A 22,039-nucleotide genomic window follows, 5' to 3' on the forward strand; every position below is an offset into this window, starting at 1 on the left:
GCTTCCTGTCATTGCAATGACGATGACGACGACGTCACCCGCTTCACTTCACCGCATTTGAAAATTGCTCAACAACTAGGAATGCTTAATACCACTTTTTTTTTCTTTTTTTTTCCAGAATGATGTCTGTACAATATTCACTTGTACTTACCGATACTGCCTTCGTAATCAGAGTTTGGGAATTTTTCATTTTAGTTAGTTTTTATTTCGTTTTGATTTGGGTTTTTTTTTTATTTAGTTTTAATTAGTTTTCATGGTGGTTTTGTTAGTTTTTATTTGATGCAGTTATTTCATAAATGCTTAGCTTTAATTCGTTTCAGTATTAATTTTAGTCTTTATTTTTTTTAATGTGTGTATATATAGTTTTGGAATTTTTCATTTTAGTTTTGAGTATTTTTTTTCTTAATACATTTTCAGGGCGGTTATGTTAGGTTTTTTTTAAATTAGTTTTTGTTTAATAAATTCTTTGGTTTAGTTTGTTAGTTTCAGTATTAGTTTTATTTATTTTTTTAATGTGTATATATAGTTTTGGAATTTTTAATTTTAGTTTTGATTTCATTTTGAGTATATTTTTTTTTTTTTTTTTTTTAATAGGTTTTCAGGGTGGTTATGTTAGTTTTTTATTAGTTTTAGTTGATAAATGCTTCGGTTTAGTTTGTTAGTTTCAGTATTAGTTTTAGTTTGTTTTTTTTTATGTGTGAGTGTATATATAGACTTCCCCTTTCAAACAAAAACAAGTGAAAGTTGAACATTTCTTATCTTATATGATAATTCATTTATATCGTCTAATTTGACTTTCTTCTGCACTGACAGTCACAAGGCCGAATCATTTCTTATGTCGCGTGATTTATTTGAAGTTGATGCTGCGAGAGGTGACACAAGTTCACTGAAAACGGAATCCGAACCATCCGGACAAACAACTTTGTATAAAAAACAAACAAACAAACAAACATCAAAACAACCCCCCCCCCCCCCGCTTGCTTCTTCCGAGCCCAAGCAGCAAGTTACAAAAATACATTTTGATGATATTTACACTTCTTGCGTGGGACACAGGTGAGCTATGCAAAAAAACAACAATAGTTTGACGTTTGTCTTCTGAGAAAAGAAAAGAAAAAAAAAACTCGACATAAGTAATGACCATTGCCGTGAGTGATTCCCAACAAGTGTCGCGTGACACATCATCAAGTGTGCTGCCAGAAATGATCCAATTTCCTTTAATTGCTCTGACAATTATTTCTCGAGTACTAATCATGAATGCGCCCTTGTTTGTCATCTATGCCAGCGGCATGTAGTGACAGGAAGAACTCAAATAAAACCTTCCACTAAATAACAGGAAGCAATTAACCTGTTTAACCCATTCAGCTTTGTTATTTACATCACAATTGTTCCCCATGCTGACGATTCAACGTGTCAAACAAAGGAGGACTCGAGCCGCAATGGCAAAAATGCTAAAAAAGGGAAATCCAAGCCAAAAAAAAAAAATGCCTTTGGAATAATACGCTCTACTAGTCTTGACACAATATTCTGATGAATATTATATTGGTGAAATCAGCATCCCATCCTGTTTGATCACAATCGCAAGGTGCTGACATTTTGCCCCACATCGCCCTCTGCTGCCCTCGGGCTGGCATTGACAAGGTCACAAAGACTATGGAGGGCCAAAATTAAAAATAGATAAATGACCAAATGAATAAATAAATGACTAAATGTGAAAATAAAAGCAGGTCTAAAAAATATCATACAAAAAATTAAATATAAATGTAAAAATATCCCTAAATAAATTAAAGGGAAAAAAACACAAAAATAAAAACCGCGATCACTTTTGTTCCTCCATACAAGACCGCACCTTGAAAACAGGTGAACCGTGGCGTTTGCAATGCGAGCCCGAGGGCACTTTGACATCAATTGGAGTCGACAGCAGGGGGCGGTATAAGACAAACGGATGGATTCGTTTGCTCGTCATCTTTATTGATATATCGCTTCCAAATTCCACAAAGGCAATAAATCAATCTCATCCATCTTCCAAGAACAAGACCAACAAGCTGCTTTGCAAGGACGTTAATTCATCACCCTACCTTGTTTGTACAAACCTCACCAAGGATCCAAGAATGTGTCAAGTCGAGTTGCGAAAGGTCCGTGTCGCCGTCTAGGCTTGGCTTTGGTCCCGCGCGCTGCCCGTCACCAGCAGCAGGTTGCAGGCGGCGAACTGCACGCCCAGCACGTTGGCGGCGTCGCCGGCGTACGAGCCCACCAGCTCGGCGGACGACGCGCCGTCGGCCGGCCCGGCGCCGGCGCCGGCGAGCTGGTGGGCGTTGCGCACGTCCCACACCCGCACCGAGTTGTCGGCGGACGCCGACGCCAGCAGGCCGCTGTCGGGGCTGAAGGAGAGGCCGGTGACGGCGTCGGCGTGGCCGCGCAGATCCTTGAAGAGCGCCCCCGAGGCCAGGTCCCACAGCTTGACGCGCTGGTCCTCGCCGCCCGACGCCAGGTAGCGGCCGTCGGGCGAGAAGGCCAGCGCCAGCACGGGCCCGCGGTGGCCCGTGAAGAGGCGCACCGACGCCCCCTGCTGCGTGCTCCACAGCCGCACCGTCTTGTCGCTGGAGCCGGTGGCCAGGTAGCCCGAGTTGGGGTGGAAGCGGACGCAGTCCACGTCGGCCAGGTGGCCGGCGTAGACGCGCAGCGGGTAGGAGCGCGGCGGCGTCCAGAGGCGGGCGGTGCGGTCGCGGGAGCCGCTGGCGAAGTAGAGGCTGCACGGGCTGACGGCCACGTCCCAGACCGGGTGGGCGTGGCCCACGTACAGCGCCGTGTTGGTGAAGCTGCCCAGGTCCCAGTAGCGCACGCTGGCGTCCGACGAGCACGACAGCAGGCCCGAGCTGTCCGTCAGGAAGGCCGTGGCCAGCACGGGACCGCTGTGGCCGCGCAGCGTCTTGATCTCGCTGCCCGACGCGTCCTCGTCGTCCGTCTGGGGGGGGGGAGGAGGCGCATACAAGTCAACAGCAACAAAAACATTCCTTCTTGATATGTCGACATTCAAAAGTCTTCTTCCCATTAGCTGAAACTAAATGAGCGAATGATTGCGGTCACTTGCTCATTCCTTCCTCTCAAATCACCACACTGACATAATAGTCACTTGATATAACATTTTTATTGATTCATAATGCTAATTAGATACTTCCATGAATTTATTTTTATTTTTGCATTTTTGTTATTGATTTTATTGCCATTTACATTATATATTTCCATCTTTATTTTTATAGTTGTATTTTTGTTATTGATTTTATTGCCATTTACATTATACATTTACATTTTTATGTTAAATTTATTTTTGTTTTTTATTGTTATTGATTTTATTCCCATTTACATTATATATTTCCATCTTTATTTTTATAGTTGTATCTTTTTATTTTTGTTATTGATTTTATTGCCATTTACATTATATATTTCCATCTTTATTTTTATAGTTGTATCTTTTTATTTTTGTTATTGATTTTATTGCCATTTACATTATATATTTCCATCTTTATTTTTATAGTTGTATCTTTTTATTTTTGTTATTGATTTTATTGCCATTTACATTATATATTTCCATCTTTATTTTTATAGTTGTATTTTTTTATTTTTTTATTGATTTTATTGCCATTTACATTATATATTTACATTTTTATTTTTGGATTTATTTTCGTTGTAATTGATTTTCTTCCCATTTACATAATTTTTGTATTACATTTTTTCATATAAATTTGATTTATCTGTTGATTTTCGCTTTTGGCATTTTTTGTTACTCGATATACTTTATCTGTCTCATCAATGAAGACGGAAAACTTTGACTCACTTGTTCCTCGAGGACGTCGCAGGCGAGGCGCACGCGCGACACGTCGCCGACGTGCGGCTTGGCCTTGAGCTTGCGCGCTCGCAGGCTCCACAGCTTGACGGCCGAGTCGTTGAAGCCGGCGGCCAGCAGGCGGCTGTCGGGCGACACCTCGGCCGTGTTGAGCAGCTGCTCCGTGTGGCGGAAGGCGTAGAAGCAGACGGTGGTGAGCGAGGGCGGACCCTCGCGAACCTTCCTGATGCAGTCGCGAAGCGCCTCCAGGGCCGCGTCGTTCGGCGGGGCGCCCGCCGGGAGCTGCTCGCCCGCCGCCTCGCCGTTCTCGCCGCCGTCCGCTCCCGCCCAGGTGGAGTTGGGGGCGCCGGTGGGCGGGGCGGTCCCGGCCGCCGCCCCGTAAAGCTGGTAGTCCGTTCGCCTGGTTGAGGCGCTCACCTGTGGAAAAGGTTGCTGTGTTTACTCCCCATCACCAACATTAGGATTACAAAATACATCAAATAAACTCAAATTGCATTCATTTTTGACAATTAATATTAATTGACATCAATCATGAGCTTTCGGGGTTCATTTTATCGTCCGATTATCGGATATTCAGCATTTTAACGAATGTCGGCATCGGCCATTTTGCATGGAGGACATTCGTTCAACATTCAAAATAAATACATGACTAAAAGTGAAAATAAAAACGGATGTAAAAATGTATAATTCGAAAATTATATATAAAAAAAATATGAATGGAAATAAAGAAAGCAAAAAAAAGCAAACATTTGATATACGAATCATAATTAAAAAACTAAATACAAAATTGAAATTTTAAATTTGAAATACTGTAGCAAACAATAGAGAGATATTAGTTTTTATTTAACTTTTGAAGACATGCTACTGCCCGTGGAAGATCCCTGAACTTTTTGTTAGATTTTTAAAACGAAGATGTGCATTGACTAAGTTTTTTTAAGCTCCATTATTTTATGATGTTCAATAAACATATGTTGAAAAGTGAAAAAATAAAATAAAATAAAAAAATAAAAAATAAATAGAAGAGAGCTGAAGTTTGTATTTTTGTAAATTTTGGATGCCAATAAATATCAGCTCCAAATATCGGTTAGCAGTGTTCTTGACTACTAATAATTGGTATCGGCAAAAAAACAAACCAAAAAAAAAAAAAAAAAAAAAAAAAAAAAAAAAAAAAAAAAAACATACTGGTCTCTCTCGCTTTATTTCATTTTTTCTTTTAAACCTTGCACTCAACAATTAATGATTCAATATGAATCGGAATATCATGTTTAGACAAGTGATGTTTAAGGTTGACTTCCACCACACTCGCCTCCAGTTGCAGGTGGGCGGCGAGGACCCTGCAGATGGCGCCGTTGTCGTCGCTCTGCAGGTAGCGCAGCAGGTAGCCGTGGGCGCCCTCGCTGAGGCGCACCACGTACTTGTGCGCCAGCAGGGCGGCGAGCCGCGGGCCGGCCGCCGCCGCCGCGTCCTGCCCGCCCGGGACGTGGCGCAGCTGCTCCACGGTGGCGCGCTGGTCGGCGTCCTGCAGGAAGGCGGCATGGAAACGCGCGTAGAAGGCGTCCGCCGCCGACTTGGGGCCGCAGCGCACCATGTCCAGGTGCAGGTAGACGAAGAGCGGGTAGAGGAGCGCGCTCACTTCCTTCGCCCACGAGATGTCCGATTCTGGAGCGCCGGACAAATCGCAAAAGTCAGCAAACCGCGTCATAAGCCATTAAGATGTCTGTCTTATCGATTTGTCGGTCAAACCGATTTTTAAAAACGGAATGGTGCAATGATAACTAGACTAAGTGCAATTTCTGGAGAAATTGCATGGGAATGCTGAAATCTGAATGCTAACAACTAGTAATTACTAGTAATAGTAGTAGTATATAAGTTGTGTATTTAGTGCATTTAAAAATATATTAGGGATGCACGATAATGCCATTCTCAACGATACCGATAAATCAATTATTTAGAAAGTGCCGATGTCGATAATTAAGCTGATAATTTTTGTTTTGGTTAAAGCTTAACATGAGCTTAGCATTAGCTTAGTGTGCTAACTTAGCATTAGCATGCTACCTTAGCATTAATATAGCATGTTAGCTTAGCATTAGCATTAACTTAACATGCTAACTTAACATTAGTATTAGCCTAGCATGCTAACTTAGCATTAGCTTAACATTCATTTAGCATGCTAAATTAACATTAGCTTAACATTAGCTTAAGATGCTAACTTAACATTAGCATTAGCATGCTGACTTAGCATTAACAGCATTAGCTCAACTAACCAATTTTCAAATTCAGCAAGAATTATTTTGGATGACTCAATTGATTGTATAGTGATCTTTATTATTTTATGGCGGGAACGCGCGACGGCGAGGCGACCAACCTGACAGGAAGCAGCGCAGCCTGGCATACTGCAACTCGTACAGCTGCGGGTCAGACTGGCACGGCGCCGCCGACACCACGTTGGCGCACCCCGACTCGCTCTGGACTGCGCACACACAAGGAGTCCAAAAGTTAGCGTTGCTTTTTGACATTATTGCAATCTTATATATTTTCGTGATGTCACCTACTGGCCTCCATAGATAAGTACAATTTTTAAGATTTTTTTTTTTTTTTTTAACTCACCTGTAAGGCTGGCAGCCATCTCTTCGGGCGTCTGCAAGAGTTTGGCGGCTTTCAGGGAGCCGTCAGCAGAGTCCACATACTGCCTGCGCTTGAGGTACTGAGCCACGGCGTACTGGATCTGCTCCGTGCGGACCCGCTTCATGACCTGCCGGCAAAAACGGATGACGGACGCGTCGGCGTGAAGACACGAAACGTTTCTCGAGTCTCATCCAGAACATTCTGGATGCGTTCTCATCTAACGGACGCCACTCGACACGCATGCGGCAGGACAAAATGTCAGAGAGAGGCTGTGAGATTAAAATTGTTCCATGACACACGTGGACGAAAATTGCTTTCACCCCTCCGTAAATGAAAGAAAAACCCACAAGTGTTCCAGGAGTAACGTGTGGCGTCCAAATTCGGTCCTCGAGGAGAAGAGAAACATCCAAAACCTGCACAGGTCCGGGCCTTGAGTACCGAATTTGGACATCACTGGTTCAGAAGACCATCATTTAAAAAAAAAAAAAAAAGAAAAAGTTGGGCTGACTTCAATTCCATTTGTGTGCAGCATAACAGCCAAATGCAGCTTCACCATGTTTACTTTGAAATCTGGGCTCTTAGCAGGCTTAATTCTGAAGCTGTAATAATTACAATTACTAAACAATTGTTATCTGATAAGAACAAATAATTGATCAAAGTGAGCAACGTGACAAGTGGCATTAAAAATGACTTCCATGTTAAAGATCTTTGCAAACTATTAGCAACGCAGCCAGCTAACACGTGGACATAAAAACGGCCCCAATGCGTTATTTTTTCTTTTAAACTGACTGTTAACTACAACTAAAGAAGGCAAAAGAATACGTGACGTCGAAGTACAGTATTATAAAAGTTTCCATCTTAAGTGGCTGTTAACATATTCCCACCGAGCTAATGGCTAACTTGGCTCCTCCCACCGATGGTGGGCCCGCACCGGCCGGTAAGTTTAGCGAATATGAAACGCACCGGCGAGCCGCTTCCACTCACTGCATATTCGTTCGGTGCTCTCAGTGATCCACGACTGCTTCCACTCCGGACCAGTTCAGTAGAACAGGGACGGTGAGTTTCCCTTGGACTCCATCTGCTCGTTCCGACTCCAGCTCAGCCTCCATCACAGATATTTCTTCTTCTTCTTCTTGTTTACCGGCGGCTGCTACCGTTACACAATACGTAATGACTCACTAGCGACACCCTTTGACTGGAGTGTGACGCACAGTGTTCTGAATATTCTTGCGGGATGTTGACGCTGCCACCTACACATGTAGCCTACACTTTTTTTCCTCTGGACAATGCAAACTCATCCGTGTAACATTTTTTTTTCATGAATGGTCTGCAGAAAATGATAACCATCAAATTGAATTTAATTCCCTAGCTTTATTTGGTTCGCAGATAGATTTATACGTCCAGTCTCTTCCTGTCTTATACTACACTGAAGGGCCAAACCGGAAGTCGTTGTCTCCACTCATGCGAGCTTGAGCTCCCCCTGCCTCTCTCGGGGGGTGTGAACAGAACCGGGCCGATGCTGCTGCTGCTCTTTTAGTAGCCACCATCGGCATTCGAGCCACTCGAGCGGTTCGCACAGCAGCCCGAACGGAACGACATCACGAGAGGAAGTTCTGTGTGAGTACTGGAAACTGTTTGAAATTCGCTCCCGCTTTCGCCAGCGTCGCCATTTCAGCGAACCTTGCAGTGTTTCCAAACCAGCTCGACGGCGCGCTGAGCTTTTCAGAATCGTACGAGAACCTCAACTCGGGTAAATAAGAACGTTAAAAAAAAAAAAAGAAAGCCCACCATCACCATTAGTCGTCTAATAACGCGACCAGCTCAGGTGAATAATCAATAATGGATGTCGTTTCCATTGAAGCTGACAGGTTGCGGGTCACGTGACGGCGCGTGTGTAGTAGAATCAATCCACTTAGCCGAGCTCAGCCAATCGGAGGGGGCGTGGCCTTGGAATGTACCTGGCATCTGACGTCACCTGGGATCGCTCGCCGTAAACCGCCGCAAAAGGTCGAAATCAATATTCACATTTAAGTTTTTTTTTTTTTTTTAAGTCAACTAAATAATAAATAGGTATAAATCAGTATAAATAAATAGCTAATAATAATAATAACAATAATAATAATAATATTAAATAATATTTGTTTAATAATAATAATAATAAATAATTATAAAAATAAATACAATAAGTAAGAAAAATAAATAATAATAATTACAAAAAAAAAAAAAATCATAAATAATATTAAAAAATAAAAATATAATAATAAAATAAATAATAATTATTATTATAAAATTAATAATAAATAATGACTAATAATAATAATTACAATAATAATAATTACAAACATGAAAATAATACAAAAATAAAAATAGTAATAATAAATAATTAACAAAATACCTAAATAATAATAATAATAATAATAATAAATAAGGTATAAATATAATAATTGCAATTAATAAATCAAGGTGTTTGGATAACTTTCTTGAAAAATTCAACGTTTCAACAATAAATATCAGATTTGTATTTTTTTTCTTTTTCTCAAACTAAGACATGTACTTTGGAAAACAATAGTCTCCATTTTTTTTTTTTTTTTTTTTTTAAACTGTCAAGTGATGTTACAGACCGAACCAGTAAATGAACCATAATTCATTTCTGCTTCAGCATTTTCTGCTCTGTCGATCTGAAAACATGTTCGGTTTTGGACAATACCGAATTCTGAAAAATAATTGTTCGCTGCAGCCCTTAATTGTAAATGATTCCGACCCGGTGAGGATGCTTTTTCATTTGGCGTTTTGCATCCACGGCCGCTGCAGCCCGTCGCCATGGTGACCAAGAAAGTGCGAACGGAGTACATGAAGAAGTTCCGGGATCCCAAGTGGGAGACCTTCTCCAAATGCTACGAGGACTCGCTCAAGTACCGCCTGACCCGCCGGCTGATGGAGCACTCGCACAAGCCCTGGTTCTGGGAGGGCTGGGAGGGCGGGTCCGTGCTGACCAGCGGACGCTCCACGCCCCGCCACGGGCGCAACCGGGTGGCGCCGGTGACCCCCGCCGCCGCCGACAACCGGCTGAGGTCCGGGCTGGAGGCCGACCGGGATGAGGATGAGGATGAGGAGGCGGCCGATGTCGACGCTCATGCGGCACCGGCAGGTCAGATAACGACGGCGGCAAAATGTGGGAACGTTTGTTTTCTTGGTGCAAATTTACGGTTAAGACTTACTTGAGAGCTGGGATTTAGCCCCGCCTCTTCGTCTCTGCTAACAACGACTTGATCACGTGACGAACCCTCCGAAAATGTCTTTTGTCATCCTGATCCGCGTTGCCATGGAAACCACTTCTATATAACTGGGAGGAGTGGCTTCGCGTTTCCAACAGGAGGGCGCAAATATTTTTTTACAATCAATTACTCCATCGATAATCAATTGGTCGATTTTGACGGTTCATTTGATCAATAATTGCAATTTTTTTTTGCAAATTTACCACTTTCTAAACTCACAAATTTATGAGTTTTCTCGCAAATTTGCCACTTTCTAAACTCGCAAATTTACTCAAAAAATTTTCGCGCAAATTTGCTGCTTTAGAAAGTGGCACATTTTCCACTTTCTAAACTCGCAAATTTATTAATTCTCACCGATTTGCCACTTTCTAAACTCGCAAATTTACAAGTTTTCTCGCAAATTTGCCATTTGAGAAATTCGCAAATTTGCCACTTTAGAAAGTCACAAATTTGCCACTTTCTAAACTCACAAATTTCCGAGTTTTTTTCTCGCAATTTGCCGCTTTAGAAAGTCGAAAATTTTCCACTTTCTAAACTCGCAAATTTATTAATTCTCACCGATTTGCCACTTTCTAAACTCGCAAATTTACAAGTTTTCTCGCAAATTTGCCATTTGAGAAATTCGCAAATTTGCCACTTTAGAAAGTCACAAATTTGCCACTTTCTAAACTCACAAATTTCCGAGTTTTTTTCTCGCAATTTGCCGCTTTAGAAAGTCGAAAATTTTCCACTTTCTAAACTTGCAAATTTATGAGTTTTTTTTCTCGCAAATTTGCCACTTTAGAAAGTCGCCAACTTGCCACTTTCTAAAGTAGCAAAATTGCGAGTTTTTTTTTTCTCTGAATATTGCCCCGCCATCGAAAAAAAAATATTTATACATGGCCTTCTTTTATAAATGAACATTACTCAATGTTGTGATTGGCTAGCGACCAGTTGAGGGTGTTACCCCGCCTACTGCCCGAAGCCCGGATAGATTCCAGCGACCCCGCGACCCTTGTGAGGTTAAGCGGTTAAGAAAATGGATGGATGAACGTCAATCAATATCAGCTGGACAAACAACGATCTGGTCACCAGTCAATATTGTTTGGATTTGCGACAGACGTGCCGCGGACCGAAAACGCGGTCCCGAGTCCTCCGAACGTGAGCGGCGCCTCCGACCAGCCGAACACGGACGACGGGCCTCCGGACTCGCCGGACTCGAACGGGGAACCCGCCGAGCCGGAGCCGGCACAGAGGCGACAACGACGACACCGTCGCCGCACGCCAAACTCGGAACAGGGAGGCCGGGACGGTTGCCAGGGCAACAAGTCGCCGGCCGACCGCAAAACTGAGCGGGCCAAGAGCCAACCGCCACCAGGGGGCGCCAGCGACAACCCGTGCGAAGACGAGCGCGCCAAGAAAAGCGCAACGTCCAACAATGTAAGTTTTCTTAACTCATTTGCTCCTAAAAAACGTATAAATACGTTCTGTTTTAAATGTGTCCCAAAGACGTATTTATGCGTTTTTACGTCTTAATGTCTTAAAAATTAGTTGATTTATTTTAAAACACTTTTTAATGTCAATTTAAATTATATTACATTAATGAGGAAAAAAATGAATTTAAAAAATCTATTTTTATTTTTTGGGGTGTGAATAAGCACATGAACGGCTTATGACTGAATGACCAATTGTGAGCGTCCGTTTTCCAGAGCGAGCGCTGCGACGCCAGCGTCCAGACGACAACGGCGACGAAAACGACGCGTCCTCGCGACAAGCGGCCGGCGACGGGCGATCGGCGCCGCGCTCGCTCGGCCGACCCGGACAAGCTGAGACGCTCGCAGCGCAGCCAGTTGACCGCCTCCGCCGCCGCCATCGCCGTGGCGACGGCGGACGAGCGCTGGGTGACCGAGTACATGCGCTGCTTCTCCGCGCGCGTCAGGTAGACGACGCCCCTCAAAAAAAAAAAATCACTACCCGAATCTTAAACTCTATTTTGAAACCCCAACACAAATGTGAAAGCCATCTTTAAACCCTAATTTAAAACCTTAACAGGTCTTAGAACTCTAACCGTACTTTCAAACGCCAATAAAACGAACCCGACTAATCTGAATAGATCAAATCAAACTTTATTTCTATGGCAGCTTTCATACATTAAAATGCAACTCAAGGTGCTGAACAATTAATAAAACATCCAAAACAAAATCATATTATCAACTATACGCTATATGTAAAAAGTCTCGGCCTCTCGGCTATCGTCGTGTAGTAAAGTCGGATAAATCCGAGTTGTTTTTCGAGGCGAAAGTAAACAACCAAAATGGCGGATAGTGGTAAATTGTTTTTTTATTTTGGTCCTCAAAGTTCATTTTGACCTCCAGCAAACTTACCTGCTCGCTCATTTTGCTTCCTTTATTGTTTTTATCTTATTTCATAAACATTCCATACAGTTCAGTAGTTGACAGTATCATTTCATGGCGGGAGATAGTGGCATACACGTATCACGTACGTCAAGTTACGTCGAATAATTATGAATGAAGAAAGCGATGTAGTTTTATATGCGAGTAAATTGTGTTTCGCCATTCAGAGTGACGTCATATTGTAGTCCGTCGGTGAAGTCGGGGTTCTTTTTTTCTTTTTTTTCGACTTCGCAAATTTCTGAGTTCAAGTTCCTGTACGCACTTCCTGGTTTCAACTCAAGTCCCACTTCCGACCATCCTACAATGCAAACTGAGCGATAAAAGAAGAAGAGGGTCTTCAAAATGGCACATACGGTCCACTTAATATTTATTTACGTTTAAAAAAAGTGAAGACCCCGCCCCCATCTATGACTCATCTGTACTCCATATAAAGTAGAGTTAGTTTACAGCAGTTTGCTCGCGACATACATGGGAGGAGCAAGATGGCCGCCCTGTCGCTTCGACGGCTTGCATGGGTGTGTATCGGCTAAACCTCATTTTTTAAAACCATACTTTGAAACTCTAATTGTGAAACGCTCTTTAATTAAAACCCTAAAACGTATTTGAAACCCTACCTTGGATTACTATCCCTAATTTGAAATCCACCTTGTAGTGACGGGAAAAATGAAGCTTGATATATTATTTTTTGAACTTCCTGTAGATGGTGCTGTTGGTTCAAAGATGAAGGCTAGTGGAATGAAAGGCAAAATGCGTATTATGTTTAATATTAATCACATATATCGTTTGTGTTATCCACTGTGCTGTATTTACTAATTTATCTAGTTATTGCGGGTAAATTCAATTCAAAATTAATATTTTTTAAACTTAAAAAGTAAAAGTCAAATTATAAAGTTAAAACCTATATTGAATATTTTTGTATTTCTCATACAAATCTTGACTAAATTACAAATACTACAGTAATAAAACGACGTTTTAAAATTTTCTATTTCTTATTGATCCCTTAAAAGGGAAATGACATGAAAATACAATTTTTGGGGGCAGGGTTGTAATGATTGTAAGACATTTTAGGTGCTGAGGCTTTTATTTGGATGTCATTTTATTGCTGGCTTCCAGTTTGTGTGACTTGAAGCTGCCGTACAAACTATGCAAAAAAAACAAAAAATTGTCACGTCTTTAATAAGCTGGACTTGTGTGACGGGGATGTATTTGTATTTATTGATATTGTAGATGTGAAATGTATTTATATATAGGACAAAAAAAAAAAGAAGTGAATTTTGAATGTTGAAAAGCTTGCAACAGAAGCTAGCGCTAATTAGCACCAACGTTCGTAACCGTAAAGAATGTTTTTACACTTGATGCAAAATATGGATTTCATTTTTCCATGGTCCATTTTGACAGCTTTTTTTTTTTTTTTTTACGGGTCACGTGACACCAAACAAGTGTCATCACTCACAGAACAGAATGTTTACAATATCTCCACACTTGTGTTCACTTTAACTTTTGATGTTACTGTAAAATACGATCAATTAAAAAAAATAAAAAATTATTTCAACAAATCCAACAGTTGCTATACTTACACTCACCCAGCCTCCATTTTGAAAACTCAAAATAAATACAATTTATTTAAAAAACAACAACTTTAGAACAGTGTCACTTGGTTTATTGACAACCACGAACACTTGGACTTCGCAGGAATTAAAAAAAAACAGAAAAAAGTCCAACACTCCTAATAAGAAACGAGATTAAAAAAAAAAAAAAAAACACTTAAAATAAAATTGTAAAAATCCAAAATCAAAAATAAAATTGTCGGCCCCGACATTCATGGGAGTCCCGCGTCTAGGATGCTCCCAACTAGCGTGCGATCCTTCAGTGCGTGTTCAACGGCCTCCTCCTCGATCTTCAGGGACACCTGAAAACAACAAACAAAAAAAGGTGAAAAAATGTCACTAGATTTCTAGTTTGTTTGTTTGTTTTTTTAAGCCATTGAGTTTTCATCGACTACAATAAACCTTGCCGACCTTTCCGGAATTTACATCCGACCAGCAGGAAGTGAAGCTAGTGAACACCAATGAGTGATTGCAAACAGGAAGTCAGTTAAATCAAACAGGAAGTAACTAGCAAAGAGTGAAGATGGCGGCCAACTTGACCATTTGATGATGCATGTGAAGTCTGTGGATAAAAAAACAGGAAGTGAACGTGATGACCAACAGGAAGCAGGAAGTTGGATGCAAAAAAACAGGAAGTTTGACTAGCAGAAAGTTGGATGCTAACAGGAAGTCAGCTTGGTGGCAAATAGGAAGTGGACGCAAACTCCAACAGGAAGTTGAGTTACATGGCCAATGAGAAGCGAGTTTGCCGTTCAATTTTCTGACCCAACAGGAAGCAGGTTTGACTAGCAGGAAGTTGGATGGCAAACAGGAAGTCAACTTGAAGCAGGAAGCGGACGCATAAAACCAACAGGAAGTTGAGTTACATGGCCAATGGGAAGCGAGTTTGCCGTTCAATTCGCTAACCAACAGGAAGAAGGTTTGACTAGCAGGAAGTTGGACGGCTAACAGGAAGTGAACGCATAAAACCAACAGGAGTTACATGGCCAATGGGAAGCGAAGTCAACATGAAACAGGAAGTGGACGGAATACCAAATAAATTGCGTTTGGCGGCCAAGCGGACGATATTTTGCCGTTCAGCTTGCCGACTGGCAGGAATTTGTGCGCGTTTGTTACCTTTGTGAGTCGCGCTTCTTTGGCCTTCTTGAGAGCGAAGATGCCGCGACTCTCCAGCAGCGCGCAAAGCGACAAACACTCGGCCTGAGCCACGCCGCCCACCTGCTGGCGAGCGCACAGGCGGCTGTGCGCCTCGTGGAGCTAAAACAAAACAAAAACGGCAAAACGCCGGTATTAGAAAAGGTTTGGGAATTCTCATTTTGTTACTTTGGAGGTTTGTTTTTTTTAAGTGTAGTAAGTTTTAATTCGTTTTCAGGCTGGTTCTGTTAGTTTATTTCATAAATGTTTCGTTTTAGTTTTATTTATTTTTTTAAGTATTTTTTGTGTGCAATATTTAAAAAAAAAAACATGGAAGTGATGTAATCTTTTGGTGCTTTTCTATTGGCTGCTGCAAGATGACATCACTTCTGTGTGACACTTTCAAACGTCCTTATTCCTATTAATAGCAGCATTAATTTTTTTTAAATCACATTTAAAATCATGCATGCATTTACCGAAGACTAAAATGAAGGACATTTTTTGCTATATAGTTATGTAAACATAAAATGTAGTTTCAGTTTTGTTATTTAAAAAAAAAAAAAAAAAAAAAAAAAAAAAGCATTTTCGTTTACTTTATTTTGTAAAATGAATTTTAGTTTTAGTAGAATTAGAATGTTTTTTTCCCCCGTTAATTTTCGTTAACTAAAATAACCTTGGTCCAAAAGTGTCTTTTTTTATTTTAATCGTTAGTTTTAGTTAACTAATATTGGTCCAAAATAGTTTTCTGAATTTTAGTTTGCTTTTTTTTTTTTTTTTTTTTTTTTTTTTTGACTAAAATAAGGTCTGTTCCAAGGGCAAGGCGGTGCGGCGGTGCGGCGCCGCTCACCTTGCCGAGGTGCACCTCCTTGCTCTTGCCGGCGCGCACCAACATGAGCAGGCAGCACGCCAGAAGTTTCTGCTGCAGCGGGAAACTTTCGTCGCCGCCGCCGCACGCCGCCATGCGGTCGCCGTACACCTCGGACAGGACGTGCGCCACCTGCGGCACGCCGGCAGAATTGCACAACTCTGGGAAAAACAAAACGTGCAACTTCAACACGGACAGACGACACAAAAATTCACGTGATGACACCGACGCCGACCTGGTTCAGGACGATGCTCCGCCTTCTTCCTGTGTTCCGATTGGACGATCTCCACGGCTCGCCTGCCAACACGCACACAAAAAATATGGAATCAAAGCGTCAAAATGGAGGCAGAGCACGAGCGGCAGAACCCACCTGCAGATGTCCAAAGCCTTCCTGGCGTCTCCCGACACCGCCGAGACTTTGCGGGCGCAAAACTGCACGGCCGCCGCGTCCAACACGCCGTCCGCGCACGCCTGACCGCCGCCACAAAATACAGAAAACGTCACACACGGAAAAAAAAAAATCAACTTGCAAAACCGATTTCAATCGAATGTGTCGAACCGAAATCGGACGCAAGCTTAAAAGTTAAGAGCTCATCTGTGATGGGACATTGTGATTTCCCAGGATTGATGATGTCATTTGAAAACGTAAACACCAGCAGTTTGTGGAAAGAAAAATGGAACATGGCCGCCGTCTACACAAATTAATATTCATCTCTAACATAATATGGACTTTTTTTTTTTTTTTTTAAGATGATTCCAATAACCAATACAGTAAAAAAGATAAAAATTATAAAATAAAATAAAAAATACAAAATAAAATAAAAAATATAACATAATAAGTCAAAAATTGTCCAATTTTTCTTTAATGTCTGATTTTCTGCCAATTTTTGACTATTTTAAAATAGCTAATATTGACTGATTAAATCCTAATAATACCATCATTAAAAGATTAATTTGAGATCATTTCAGAAGTGCATATGAATCATTCACATTCATCAGCACCCAACAAGTAACTCATTTTCCCAAAAAAAAAAAAAAAGTTGCTGACCCGAGCAAAAAGAATGACTCACTTTTTTCCTTATTTGGCTATAGAGTCAAAATCAGCAAAAAAAGAAAAAAAAAAAGGCAAAATCAGCAAAAAAGGGGAAAAAAGTCAAAATAAAAAAGGAAAAAAATCTAAACCAAAAAAAGGAAAAAAAAGTCAAAATCAGCAAAAGAAAAATGTCAAAAACAAGAAAAAGAAATGTCAAAATCAGGAAAAAAAAAAAAAAAGTCAAAATCAGCAAAAAAGGGAAAAAAGTTGGAAAAACAAACAAAAAAGTGAGTCATTCCCCTCCCTTGTGTCTGACCTGCGCGAGTCTGTCTTGCACGATTGCGCCCAGCTGATCGCGGGTGTACGGCGGGAAGTTGAGCAGCAGGGGGCGACACCGAGGCACGGCCTGGAGGCGGGGCAGGATGCGGTCCGTCAGGTCCAAAGCGTTGGCGATTCCTGCGCCGCACACAAAAGCAAAGCAAACGCGCACTTTTTATTAAGGGAAACGCCGATTCGGGAGCGGCCAACGATTACGACGATGCCGCCGTCGTTCGTACCGACGAGACAGAGTCTGGACTGCGGCAGGTGCGGCCACTCGAAGATGGTGTACAGGACGTCCTGCGTTTTGCTGTCCAGCTGGTCCAACTCGTCCAGAACCAACAAGCTGAACAACAAAAACAGGTGAGGAGCGGCACTCGGACAAAAGTAGCGCTTTGCCAGCAAAACCACGTTGACGTGACTTGAGGATTTTTATTGAGGCCAAAAGTAGTTCTACTGGTTCTGCTGAGGGATTTTCGGGAAGGTGTACTCACACGGCGGGTCCGGGCCCGCTCAGGTGTCTCTGCAGACTTTTGCGGCCAGCGGGGGGCACGTTCAGCTTTTCGGCCAAAAGCGGGAAAATGCCGCGCGAGCGCCGCAGGCTCATGCAGTTCACCGACAGCGTCCGCACGTGCGACAGCTCCTCCTTAAACACAAACGCACGTTTACAACAACACATTTTCACACGATTTCAAAAGTGGAAGTAAAAAGACCTTCATGTGTCGCAGGACCCAGTGCAGGCAGGCGGTCTTGCCGGTGCCGGGCGCTCCCGACACGTAAAGGCTGCCGGGCAGCCGGCGGGCGGCCGTCCGCTCCAAAAACGTCCGGATGGCGCCGCATTCAGACTCTCGCGACAGCAGGCGCTCGGGCGGCGCCGTGTGCAGCGCCCGCTTCGCGCTCGCCGCGACGTCCTCTGACCACACAAACAGGCAAAATTTAAAAAAAATGCTTTAAGAATAAGAATACAAAAAAATTTACTGAAACTACATTTTATCTTTACAAAACTAAACTATGATTATATTTAGTACATGAGCCTCTGGGGATGATTTTAAATAGGATTTATTTTAATACGAACATTTGAAAGTGTGTCACACAGAAGTGACGTCATCGAGCACCAAAAGATGACATCGCTCCCATGCTGGGTTTTTTTTAATTTATTTTTTATTTAAATATTGCACACAAGTAATACTTATTTAATTAATTTTCTAAATACTGAAACTAACTAAAAATGAAGCATTTATTAAATAACTAAAACTAATAAAAACTATCAGAACTACCCTGAAAAATTAAAACTAACTAAATTTAAAAACAAAAAAATACTCAAAACAAAATCAAAACGGGAAAAAAAAATCAAAACTATAATACTGGACATGAGGTAAAAGTTAAAAAAAAAAAATGTAGATCTGGTTTCAAACGAGTTTATCACAGATTAAGAGTGAATTTTGATTAAGTTTAGACCACATTTAGACCAAATTGAGATCAGATTTAGTCTCAAATGTGTTTACACTTCATATTAAGATTGCACTGAGGTTTGTAGGCTTTTTTTTCTTAAATACAGCAGAAGTTTTTGTTTTTTTAACTCTGAAAAAATAAAATAAATAAAAACAAAAACACAATGTCTTTTTTTTTTTTTTTTTAAGAGACCAGATGAACAGCACAGTGATTCACGTTCGCATCAGATCAGGTTTAAATTCCAAATGGATTTTAAAAATCAGGTTTAAACTGCATTTAGATTCAATTTACTTCAATCAGCTGCCGTGCAAAGAAGCTTAGATGAGATTTAGGAGTTGAGCTTTCAAAATCAGTTTGAGACCACATTTCAAAATGAGTTCACAAACGATTCCGGTGAAATGTTAAATTGAGTGAATTTGATCAAGTTCAGGGCTGAGTTGAAAGTGTGTTGAAATCTAATTTCGGTCAAGTTTAGGTTTCAAATGAGTGATTTACATTTGAAATGAATTTAGACCATGCGGTTTTGATCCAATTCAGACCAAATTTTGACTTTTTTTTTTTTTTCTTAAATCGCAAACACCACAAGACAAAAACTTACTTTCGGGGAAGAGTCGACACGCCGCCGCCTTCTCGCGGGGGCTGGGTCGCGCCGGACTCGCGGCGACGGCCGCCGAGGCGGCGCCGGGCGATGACGGCGTCGGCTTGCGGCGATCCGAGACGGCGCCGTTTTCGTCGAAGGTTAAACGGCGCTGCGACGGCAACGACGACGACGCTTTGCTCTGCTTGGGAGGCGACGGCAACAGAAGAAGAGCCGCGTCCTTGTTGAGGACGTTGTCGGCAACTTCAACAGGACACAAACAAATATTACAGATTTAAAAAAAAAATAAGAATACATCTGAAAAAAAAAAAAACTATTTTCTTATAATACATAAACATAAATAAAATGCAAAATTAGGACCATTAAAAAATAACTTCTTGTGAGGGAGGAGAAAAAATTAATTAAAAAGAAATAAAAATAATAATAATCTTGGAAAAAAAAAAAAACACACACTTAAAAAGTATTTTCTTAAAATAAATAAATAAATAAAACACAAAATTATGACCATAAAAAATATTTCTTGTGAGGGGGAAAAAAAATGTATTTATTAAAAAGAAATAAAAACAAATAATAATAATCTGGAAAAAAAATAAGGGGGAAAAATGTATATATAAAAACAAAATTAATGATGATAATAATAATTTATAATCAACATCTTCTGGCATCATTATTGATGTATATTGTCAGATGGCAAGTTTGGTGATTTGGGGGAGGGAAAAAATGATTTGTTTACATTTAATAAGGTTATTTTTTACACTTGTTGGGTGGATGGTGTAGGAAAATAAGAATAAAGGGGGATTATGATAAAAAAATTTGATGGTAGAACACGAAGATTAAGATGCAATGATGTTTCATCTTTTGGGCAGAGAATTTTAAAAAATAAAAAAAGTAAATCCATGACAACTGTATGTGTGTAGTTTAAAACGTTTCCAACCACTGCAACACTGCTGCTTGTTTTATTAGCACACCTACGCAGTTTCGTATTGTTGCTAGCATTAAGCTACTCGATGAGGTCAACATGTTTTCACGTCGGAGATGGCGCTTACCCGTGCGTTTCCGCGGGCTGAGGGGAAGCCTCGCCGGGGGCGCGTCCGGCGACACGGGAAGCGGCGCCGCAGCCGGCCGCCTCGGCGACAGCGGGGCGGGAATGGCAGCCGCCGGCATCGTCGTCGTCGTCGTCGTCGTCGTCGTCTTCACGTCGGGCTCGGCCAGGTTTCTTTTGGGCTTGGACGCCGCCACCCTGGCGGATTTGCGTCTGGGGAAGGGCAGAGTGGGCTGCGCGGGAGCCTGCGAGCGAGTGCGAGTGCTCGTGCGAGTGCTCGCCATCGCCAAACCTGGAACGGGAATAGAAAGACGTCAGACAGCGTCAAGAAATCACACAAACATGCGCATGTTATTGACTTGACATTTTGATCCCAGTTGGTACAGAAGAAAAATTGCAGCTCAGATTTTAAGGTGGCTAAACGTCTCAAGTTTTCTGCGTTGTCTGTATTAATGTGGCACCAAAATTGTCAAGACTCATTTTCATTTAATCGGGTTTACATCACGTTTGAAATAAGTTACGATTGCATAAAAAGAATTACTGTCAGAACTGGCTTCAAATGAGTTTTGATCAGGTTTAGGTCATTTTATTGGCGATTAAATTTGGATTTGATTTTGTTTCAAATGAGATCAGAACATGACGAGATCAGAAAGCGTTTTCAAACAGGTTTAGACCGAGTTTCAAATTAGCTTCAAATCAGGATCGTCGGCAGCGCACCATTTATAAAGCCGAATACTTTTTTTTTTTTTTTTTTTTTTTTAATCTGTAATAGTTGGCGACACAAAGGAAAGATAAGGACGAGCAAATCAGATGCCAAGATGGCCGCAGTGGACATTTTTGCCGTGACCGGCAACTCGTGAATCGCGCGAGAACGACAACTACAAATTCTGTGTACTGATCGGGCGATAGTGGTGCTCGGTTACGAGTTCGATTCCCGCTCTGCATTTTTTTTAAGCCTATATCTTCTGTGGCAAAACTAAATGAAAGCCTTGTGAAAAGTCTCGCTAAGTGATTGAGCATTCAGAGCCGTTCACGGCAAAATAACGCGAGTAGGAGAGAGTTGCCGGTCACGACTAAATAATATCCACCGTACGTATGCGACATAAAAACATCTTGGGGCATAACACTGACGACAAAAGTTTACATTTTGGGATCACAACATTCAGGCAATGAAACTAAAAAGAAAGAAGCGCGGGAGATCAAATTTGTCGTTGGCGCCAAATAAAAGAATAGATTTTCGCCGCCAAAAAAAAATATGATTACTTGCAGACTAGAAGACGACAAAAGGCAAATGGTTGTAATAGTCAACACCACATGACGTTTAAATGGAAATACTATTATTTGAGGAGAATTGGATCATTTTAAATCAAACAGGAGACACTTCCACGTTCGACAGACACAAAAAGTGACTAATCCACATTCGACACAGACACACACACAAAAAAATATTAAGTTTAAAAGCGATTGTAAACTTACCTTTTAGTGAGTGTCGGGTGGAAATAAAATAGTTCCGGTGTTGTTCGAGTGTCGCTGCTCTTCTTTTCTTCCGACTTGTGCACGCCAGCAAAGCAAAGTCAAGACAACTTTAGCGCCAAATGTTGTCCCCTATCAGCTGTTTCCGGCCGGCCTGACGCTCACCGATTGGTCCAAGCCGGTCCGGCTCCATGTTCATTGGCCGAGCCTCCTTCGACACCGGATGTTACGTCCCCAATGACGATAGGAGGCGAGGCGGGAGATTCGACAGCTGCTCGTTTTGCCGGGAACGCGAGTGGCGTTTTGTTTTGTTTTCGAGTTTTATTCAAATTTGGGGAGCTTTTTTTTTTTTTGAACACGTCGCGTTCGTGATCAAAATGGCC

The 22,039-nt window shown here is 41.6% G+C and overlaps 3 protein-coding genes across 4 annotated transcripts; 1 reads left to right on the plus strand and 2 right to left on the minus strand.

Moving 5' to 3' along the window:
• Positions 1 to 828: 828 nt before the first annotated feature.
• On the minus strand, positions 829 to 7,659 carry taf5l (TAF5-like RNA polymerase II, p300/CBP-associated factor (PCAF)-associated factor). Of its 2 annotated transcripts, none has more exons than XM_077523979.1 (6): positions 7,430 to 7,659; positions 6,449 to 6,593; positions 6,207 to 6,311; positions 5,148 to 5,500; positions 3,833 to 4,258; positions 829 to 2,962 (listed from the first exon to the last, which is right to left on the minus strand). In XM_077523979.1, the coding sequence occupies exons 2-6, from the start codon at positions 6,588 to 6,590 to the stop codon at positions 2,147 to 2,149; spliced, it is 1,842 nt and encodes a 613-aa protein (XP_077380105.1). In that variant the 5' UTR covers positions 6,591 to 6,593; positions 7,430 to 7,659; the 3' UTR covers positions 829 to 2,146. The 2 variants fall into 2 exon arrangements, with proteins under 2 accessions (XP_077380105.1, XP_077380104.1); XM_077523978.1 differs by having other exon boundaries at positions 7,451 to 7,653.
• Positions 7,660 to 7,878: 219 nt separating this feature from the next.
• ccsapa (centriole, cilia and spindle-associated protein a) lies at positions 7,879 to 13,690 on the plus strand. The gene is made up of 4 exons (XM_077523989.1): positions 7,879 to 8,083; positions 9,278 to 9,614; positions 10,841 to 11,160; positions 11,430 to 13,690. Exons 2-4 carry the CDS (start codon positions 9,287 to 9,289, stop codon positions 11,661 to 11,663), a joined length of 882 nt encoding a protein of 293 aa, XP_077380115.1. The 5' UTR covers positions 7,879 to 8,083; positions 9,278 to 9,286; the 3' UTR covers positions 11,664 to 13,690.
• On the minus strand, positions 13,274 to 21,820 carry cdc6 (cell division cycle 6 homolog (S. cerevisiae)). Its single transcript, XM_077523980.1, has 12 exons — positions 21,660 to 21,820; positions 20,188 to 20,475; positions 19,142 to 19,384; positions 17,805 to 18,004; positions 17,586 to 17,737; positions 17,331 to 17,437; positions 17,090 to 17,229; positions 16,111 to 16,211; positions 15,976 to 16,037; positions 15,723 to 15,901; positions 14,858 to 14,998; positions 13,274 to 14,043 (listed from the first exon to the last, which is right to left on the minus strand). The coding sequence occupies exons 2-12, from the start codon at positions 20,465 to 20,467 to the stop codon at positions 13,954 to 13,956; spliced, it is 1,695 nt and encodes a 564-aa protein (XP_077380106.1). The 5' UTR covers positions 20,468 to 20,475; positions 21,660 to 21,820; the 3' UTR covers positions 13,274 to 13,953.
• Between the last annotated feature and the right edge of the window lie 219 nt (positions 21,821 to 22,039).

This window comes from Festucalex cinctus, chromosome 6 (assembly GCF_051991245.1).
Source record: "Festucalex cinctus isolate MCC-2025b chromosome 6, RoL_Fcin_1.0, whole genome shotgun sequence".
Classification (NCBI taxonomy): Eukaryota; Metazoa; Chordata; class Actinopteri; order Syngnathiformes; family Syngnathidae; genus Festucalex; species Festucalex cinctus.

Coding starts and splice junctions, on each gene's coding strand:
- taf5l (XM_077523979.1), bottom strand. CDS start 6,590: ATGAAGCGGGTCCGCACGGAGCAGATCCAGTACGCCGTGGCTCAGTAC. Junction 6,312..6,448: donor GATGGCTGCCAGCCTTACAG/GTGAGTTAAAAA, acceptor GTGTGTGCGCAG/TCCAGAGCGAGTCGGGGTGC. Junction 2,963..3,832: donor GCGACGTCCTCGAGGAACAA/GTGAGTCAAAGT, acceptor CCCCCCCCCCAG/ACGGACGACGAGGACGCGTC.
- ccsapa (XM_077523989.1), top strand. CDS start 9,287: ATGGTGACCAAGAAAGTGCGAACGGAGTACATGAAGAAGTTCCGGGAT. Junction 9,615..10,840: donor CGCTCATGCGGCACCGGCAG/GTCAGATAACGA, acceptor GATTTGCGACAG/ACGTGCCGCGGACCGAAAAC. Junction 11,161..11,429: donor AAAGCGCAACGTCCAACAAT/GTAAGTTTTCTT, acceptor TCCGTTTTCCAG/AGCGAGCGCTGCGACGCCAG.
- cdc6 (XM_077523980.1), bottom strand. CDS start 20,467: ATGGCGAGCACTCGCACGAGCACTCGCACTCGCTCGCAGGCTCCCGCG. Junction 16,212..17,089: donor TGCAAGACAGACTCGCGCAG/GTCAGACACAAG, acceptor GGCGGCGGTCAG/GCGTGCGCGGACGGCGTGTT. Junction 15,902..15,975: donor GGAGCATCGTCCTGAACCAG/GTCGGCGTCGGT, acceptor TGTTTTTCCCAG/AGTTGTGCAATTCTGCCGGC.